Source organism: Bombus pyrosoma, linkage group LG4 (assembly GCF_014825855.1).
Source record: "Bombus pyrosoma isolate SC7728 linkage group LG4, ASM1482585v1, whole genome shotgun sequence".
Lineage (NCBI taxonomy): Eukaryota > Metazoa > Arthropoda > Insecta > Hymenoptera > Apidae > Bombus > Bombus pyrosoma.
Window position 1 is genome coordinate 1,506,411 of NC_057773.1, and position 7,880 is coordinate 1,514,290.

At 46.8% G+C, this 7,880-nt stretch overlaps 1 protein-coding gene across 5 annotated transcripts in view; it reads right to left on the reverse strand.

Moving 5' to 3' along the window:
- Positions 1–7,880, reverse strand: part of LOC122566661 (A-kinase anchor protein 200-like) — a 39,231-nt gene that overhangs the window by 29,958 nt on the left and 1,393 nt on the right. For 4 of the 5 annotated variants that reach the window (XM_043724239.1, XM_043724242.1, XM_043724238.1 and 1 more), the window contains exon 2: positions 1,207–1,543. In XM_043724239.1, coding sequence (XP_043580174.1) covers positions 1,207–1,443 — 237 coding nt within the window. In that variant the 5' untranslated portion in view covers positions 1,444–1,543. Of the gene's footprint in view, positions 1–1,206; positions 1,544–4,866; positions 5,007–7,880 lie in introns of those variants that run through there. The other variant, XM_043724240.1, reaches the window with a different exon arrangement.

Below are 7,880 nucleotides of genomic sequence, written 5' to 3' on the forward strand. Positions count from 1 at the left end.
TTTCCAGGAAATTAAATGCACGGCTTTCTCGGGCGAGCTTTATACTACTCGGTCTAGAAATGTACAGCGATCAATACGCGCGGACAGCACGTCGCGACATCGAGTTCTGTGGTGAAGATAATAGAATCGCGACGCCAAGAAGCAGGAAAAATTGGAGACGACCGATAAGCCTTTTTTAAATCCCTCGTGTCGTCCGTCAAATGGAGAAGGAAATGGGAAAGGACCTGCTATTAAACGGAAATGAAAGCAAGAGGCAGAAGAGCGGTCTTTTCTCTCTCTTTCTCTCTGCCCCTCTTTCACGCGCGTTACTGTATCTAGTGCATGACAGCTGCCGGGGTTACTCAATCGAGGAAATATCAGGTTTCGTCTAGCTGGAAGCATTTCGCGATATACACTGCGAGACGCTTATGCGATTCGACGAGAGTGACAGTTCAAACTTTCGATATAGTATGTCTGCCGTTGACAGTCTCCGCGTTATGCTTTTCAGATTTCCTTGATATGGAGATGGATCGACGTTCGCGAAAAATAACATCGATTCATCGACCTGCCGAATGGAACGTGACGGATCGTTGGTGCAACATCCGACCGTTTTAAAATTTTTTACTAGAGCATTCGCTCGTTTCGGAGTAAGACGAGCTTTATGAATTTTTGCCTGCAACGATGAGTTCTCGAGCGAGTCGAACGCCCGGCGTATCTCCTAGGCCGATCTCGGAATAGCACGAAAACGCTGCGAGCGATGTACGTACGCAAAACTCACGTGCGTAACGGGGCGATAGACGTTACATAGAACGCCATATCGACGACAACAGACGCAACGCGATGTTTCCGCTTGTCGAATAAGAAGTCGCGTCATAGTCGGTGAATCAATTGAATTTAATAACCAAGTTGTACATTGTGTTCTAGAAAAAAAATCGAATGAAATGTATTCGCGATTACGCGCCGTACGGTTTGTTACTGATTCATTAACGCGTTTCAACGGTCAAAAAGTTTCAACGAGTTCGAGGAAACGTGTTGTAGAAGAACGTTCTACAAGCCAGCGCTGTGTGTCATCGAGAACAAATATGTACGTTGGTCGCAAAGAAACGTTCCTCCAAATATACACGTACGCACTGTCTCCGCTGTTGCCGCACGTCTACGGCGAATAACAATTTTCGATTCGACTCGATAAGTAAAAAATAAACCATCGATGTTTCCGACGTATCTTACCTTCTCTTTATCCTTATCCTTTTCCGTTGCATCGTCCTTATCCTTGTCTTTATCCTCGGCCACGTCCGTGTGCGGCGCTATTCCATTGGTGGTAGGCTTCGTGTCGGTCTCTTCGATCCTTTCCAGCTTGCCATCGCCAGGTGCAGCGGCATCACCGACACCTCCTTCGGCGGGCAATCCCTCCTTCTTCGGAGTCGTCGTTATGTCCACGGACCTTCTGCTCTGTCTCGCACCCATCTTTCCTCTTTTTGCCTCTCTATCCCCTTCTGGCTCACCTGTCTTTCGTTCGCGCTTTCCGGATGCTGTGATCAGGTGTCGTGCGTCAAATAAAACTGACCTGCAATCAAGCGGCGAAAGTGAGCGACGCATCAAGCACGATAACTCGCGTACGAGTTAGCGATCACTGATTTGAGGGAACACGATGCAGTTTATCGATGCGCGACTCTTCGCATTTGAATATCAGTAAAGTACAACAAAAGTAACGTTCGTATAACATTAGACCAAGTTTATCTCTTTCTCGCAGCAGAGTCATTTCTTAATTGGGAGCATGACGACGTATTGGTTTCCTGGAATCGAGAGATAAGCGAGCGCGACTCACCGGTATCGTATCGAAATGCGGATAATGTCATACTCGATATATCGTTGTGATTTTCGTACAAGCAGACTTGTCGATTCGTGTTGCAGGTGCAACTCGAATCCTCGCGTCCAAGACCGACTTCGATAGCGTAACCTTCGTGCAAAGCTTTTTCGCTGCCATACACGGCTCGTGAAAGAAACCACAAGGCATACCAGCGATAATGAATAATATATGAACTCGTTGCACGAAAGACAAAGAGGAAAACAGAAAGAGCGTATAACGACGCGATACGCTTCGCGAGAGAAAGAAATTCCTCGCGAATGAAACGTCGAAGGTAATCGTGTTAAAGAATTCAACGAAACCTCTTCATCCGTTTGTTGGTTTCTGATATGATAATTTTTGAGTTGTGGTATCGAAAGGAAATCGCTTCGTCGGATAAAAAGGACAAAAAGCGCGAAGCAAGAGGCTCTCCGAACGAGTAGATCTCTCTAATTATCCTGCTAGAAAATAGGCTGCGAGCCGTTAAAAAGATAGGAACGTTGGTTAACGGTTCCGAGGTCGATTCGAAGCTTCTCTCACGGTAAAAGAGGAAGCAACCCGTTGTGTTCGAGCAAGGAGCGCGAAAAACTAGCACGCCGAGGCGAAGTCGAACACGAGACCAGGCGCATTCGTGTGTAAGACGCGTTTAAAGAGCACGTGGCGTGGCTACGCACCGCTGCCCGCCTCGCAGCTACGATGCGTAACGCATCTGCGGCCACGACTACCCGACCACCGGTTTATCCATTGTACTCAGACTGACCAAGATGAAAAATGATCGAGATCTCTACAAACGGATAAATTCGAGGTTCGTTTCGAATCTTCAGCATCGAAGCATATGCTGATGACTTTTCGTTAAAAACGTAATACAACGCAACGTTCCTAACGGTAACTTCGTGACTATCGACAAACCCTTCGCGGTAATGAACGCCGCCGAACAATTTCAAATCCGGGAAGGTAAAACGATCGATCGCGCGTCGCTAATGATAAACGATAATTCAAGTTTTACTAAAGCAAAGATAACACGGCTCGAACCGCGCGCGTATCGTTGTCATTGAATAATAACATTTGTCTGTGGTAGCCTAGTCGCGGTACATTGCACTTTCCAGTTGCGTTCCACGGACCGACCACGCTTGCGCTAATGCGTTAGAAGCTAGTCATCTTTCATGTACCGGGTGATGGTCCGACATCGACGAGGCTACTCGAAACCGAGACGGAAAAAATTCCTGGAAGAAGGGCAGGATATCGACAGTGTTTTTCAATCTGAATTATCTATCGTCTATACCTATCAACAGCTTCGATTCTATGTAGCGAAGAAGTTTCTACCATCGCCATTATCTTCATGTAATGGAATAATGGTTCACAATGGAGATCCCTGTAAACTGTCGAAACACCCTCGCACTCATCGATATCGAATTTTCCGAACAAATTGGAGTACGCAGCGTACAAAGCACAGGTTCGCCGGATCGAAGAAAATACTGTTAAAAGTTCCGCTTCATTTCGCATTTCGCGATGAATCCATGGAATTACGACAAGCGTTATCGAGACGAACGTTACTTGGTCTCTTTCAAAGGAAATTCGGTCCCACGAATAAAAGAATTTTCGACAACTTTCCTCGCCGCTCCGAGAATTCCTGTTACGAAATATCAACAAGCAAGGAAGCCATTCCGAGAAAAAGGAAGCGCTTAATTAGTCTCGATCATACATTAGACAGCAGGAAGAAGCTCGACAAATATTTATGTTGTTTCATCTCTACCGAGTGTAGCGAGCATATGCAACTACGGGATACCCACGATGGTATGTCGGTAAAAAATAGATTTAGTGTGGCTAAAGTACATCGAAAGTGGAGCGTTGGAGAGGTCAAAACACGTGTCGAACTATCGTATGCTCGTGGGAAGTATGGAATCATCCCACAGGAAAAATAGCCTTTCCTCTCGTAACTCACTCTCGTACCTACTACGATTTATCTCTCGCTGACGTTCCTATATTTAGTATATCGCCGGTTGCAAACTGCATCACCAGATAACATCCAGTACCCGTTCTCCGTTTCATTCGATGACAGCCAAAAAATCACCCTACATATCTGTCTTTTCTTGGCATATTATTCCACGGCACAGCTGTAACGATCCCTAACCGCTTCGCATCGGAACACAAAATATCTCACCGTACAGTGTCGTTTATGTGACGCTTTGGACAAGATATCTCGCATACATTTTCATTGGAACGCGAGATATCTCGTCCAACGACTCGTATAAAATTCAATTCGTAAGACACTGCTCTTGTGAATGTAAAATGGATTAGAAATGTTAAACGAAGGAAATGTTCTGCTTCTGTAAACAAGTGATCTTATTTTTCTGTCGTATGAGATAATTCAAAGCAAGGTATTATATATAACGTTAAATTACGATGACCGATAAACGAACATTCAGCCGTAAACATTAAAACGCGAAATATTTCGTTCAAAGCATCGTATGAACGATACTGCGTCGCTAGATATTTCGCCCAGTCTTATGTAAACAACAGAACATGGCAAGATATCTCGTCCAACGCGTATCATGAACGACATCGCGTTGCGAGATATTTCGTCCACCGAAGCGAAAAGAATACTGAAGGTGTACCAGTCACGTGTACCAGTAAAACGTAGTAGAGCCAAGCAGATAGAAGGACCGCGAAAGGAAGTCGGCCGCCATCGAAACCACTTATTTCATCGATTCACGCTTCAAATACCGGTTCAACGACTCACCACGGTAACTATTGTTTTTCTGGAAACAAGGCAAAACAGCCAAGGGAATCGTGTCATATCTCTGAATCATGAAACGATCCGACACCTAATAAAACGCGATATCCTATCTATCACATACCATTTGTAATGTATCTTTATTCGCAAAATACGAAGTTCCACGCAAACGTGCTTTTCTGTTGCGTCACCCGTAGATTTCGACCGAAAGCGGGGAAAAGAGAGAGAAAGAGAATATCGATTTTCGATGTCAACCTCTGAATTAATTATCGATTCATTGCGAACGAATAGTAAAAAATAAAACACGTACTGAGATTTCTTTCTGCAGATCCGCTCAATAGATTAATAGGCACATTCAGAGGTCACTGCCGTCGAAGACTATTAAGGCCTGAACGACGACGTCACGCCAAGACCACGTTGGTCAACGTATGGGAAACTAAATTCCAACGGTATATATACACTTGGAACGATGCTAATGAGACAATGTCTACGACGTTTATGCTATTTCAACGATATTACGATCGCCGTAGTGTCCTCGCTTCCGACCGCTGTTACAAAACAACCGCACGTTCCAAACTGTATCTACACGATTCGACGAAACGCTGGGAACGCCGAATTCTCGAGAAACGATAACGATAACATTTTCAGCGTATTTACATAGTGACTCAGAAAATTGTTTGTTCCACGAGCGTCCGGTTAATCGCTGATCAAACGCACTTTCACATTTCACGGATCGTTAAGATATCCGCGTTAGAACATGAAACACGTTTGTAAACGCGATCGTACAACGATCCCGCGATCGTCCCGATTAACGCGCCGTGCTGTATTAAATCAAGGACACTGCATCGAAGGCTCGCGCGAGTTTTACAAACTTGTCGAACGCGGTACTCGACCAACACACGGTCACATCCGTTGAGTCATTAACGGCAAAAAAAACGCATATCGGTCCAACGAAAAAAAAGAAAGAAAAAAGAAAAAGAAAGAAAAAAGAAAAAAAAGAAAAAGGGAAATTCCTTTTCCCTTGTCGCACGAAAGTACGTGCGTGCGAGAGCACGATGCAGGCTTGATTCCCACGGAGTAACGGGCCGGAGGCAACGCCGCATAAACAGCGTACACCCAATCAATCGTCCATTATTTTCACAAGACGAACACGCCTAATACTCGTGACGCGGGGATGTTGGGCGAATAATTCGTCGTCGAAAAAAGCACATCTGCTCGGGCCACTGTTCTCGAAATTGAGAATTACGAGTGTGCCGAGAGAATGAAGCAGCGTCGCCGTCCCGTATTCAGGCGCGTGTCCCGCATGCGTGAACGGATCCGGCGCGGCGCACGTGCGTGCGTACGGGAACTGCAGCCGATGAAAATCGCCGTGATCGTCGTAAAGGGCAAACAGGAAAGCTCAGCCTATGTACGCGCGGGATGGAGGTAAAGGTGGGGCAGGCCAGGACACGGGGTACACCCGGCTGGAGTGGGCTTAAAAATACACACATATCCGGAGTAGTACGTGGATCTATTTTTGATCGGGGCGCACGCCGCATGTGCACCCTTCGCTCATGTAAACACCAAGCGGACCTGGCCCGACAAGGGTGAAAGTCCCTGGAAGCTGAATCCAAAAATCTCGTGTAAACACCGGGAGATAGGGAACGCAAGGATAAGAATGCCGAGAGGATAACGCGAGTAAACTTTCCTGACGTATGAAAAGACTAACGCGGTACAGTCGAAAGAAAAAGATAGGACGCTTTCGGTTCGAAGCACGCTACAGTTTCGGTACCGCTTCGACCTATCGATCAACATTTTCGGGAGAAACAATGGAAACAGATGGAGAAAAAATATCAGAGACGAAAAGGAAGAAAAGAGGAGAGTTTTCGGTCGAAAACCGGTCGAGTTGTAAAGCGCGTTTCAAAAGCACTCCGACGTGGCGTTGCGCGTCTGCCTAAGCAGTCGGAACAGCTCTTTTCTTCGTTCTTGTAAACGAGAGAAAGGCAGATGTAGGCAAGTTAACGACCCGTTATCGCATGGATGGCGTGGACTCGCCACTGCTGAAACTGGTTGTCGTCGATCGTAGTGATGCAAGCAGAGAAAAAGGCAGCGCAGGAGACACGGAGGGACGATAATACGTGGCAAATCGCAAAACATCCACAAAGCCGAGCATCGGCCGATATACGCCAATCGCCTAAATCTAAATCTAATGAATTACCTACGGGACGAATACGACGAGATCATGGAACCAGAAGGGAAACAACGGACCACGGAGTATGGAGGAGCGACTGGTCTGCTAGTCGGATCAGCATTTTCTCGGCCTTTCTCCACCGGCTGCCATTCCCCGAGCAACAACAATCGCTTCCGTGGAAGCCTTGACTGCGTTTTAAATGCATGGCAGGTAGAGGCCTGCTATGCAAAATCAGCACAAAGCAGAGAGAGAGAGAAAGAGAGACAGAGAGAAAGAGAGAGAGAGAGAAGGGGAGAAATAATGTAGGTAGACAGACACGTCGCCTCTGTTTAAGGCACCCGGCTTGCCAAGAACGTATCTCCTTTCTATCCTTCTCCTTCTCCTTTACCATGGTAACAGCAAACGCTAAATCTGCGAGAGCGGACAAAGCATTCTGTTGCAAGTTTTCTGGTCGTGTCGATTCTCTCAAGAGACACGAGGCCTGCCTTCTGAAAAAATTCCAATTTCTATGGGTCCTGCCCAGGGACTGACTAAAGTCCCCCATAGATCGAACAAACGTAGAAGCGGGACAGAAAACGGAAAACCACGAGGCCAGGTCGATCGCGAGATTCCAATGGATCGTGCCCAGAGGGAAAGGTCACTGGTAGTCTCGAAATCGTGCGTATGGTCGATCGTTCGGGGGTTAATACCGGCCAAGTGGTGGGAGAAGGAATCAAGATGGCGTAACCGGCCGCTGCTCCCAACGATTCTTCGATCATGCAAATACAAACGTGCAGCTTTTCCGACCGATCGCTAAACGCCGATCGATGTGACGCAGGGGAAACGTCGCGATGCATGCGTCGAGAACTGGAAGCGAAACCGTTGGAGCGACTGAAATTGAAAGCCGGCTCCGCACGGCGCTCGCTATATCGATTGATGCTGTCCATTTTCAAAATGGCGCGGGGGTACACACTCGAAATCCCGCTCGACGCGCGATGTTACATTTCTCGTTTCTTGACAGGCACTAAGCGAAAGAAACATGACGACCGATGCAACGGCCGACCGATCGAAGCATATGGAGTCGACGAACGGAAAAGTCAGAAAGGACGATGGATACGCTAAATAGAAGACCGGTGCGGCGACACGTATTGCGTACACGCGGAGAGACAAAATGT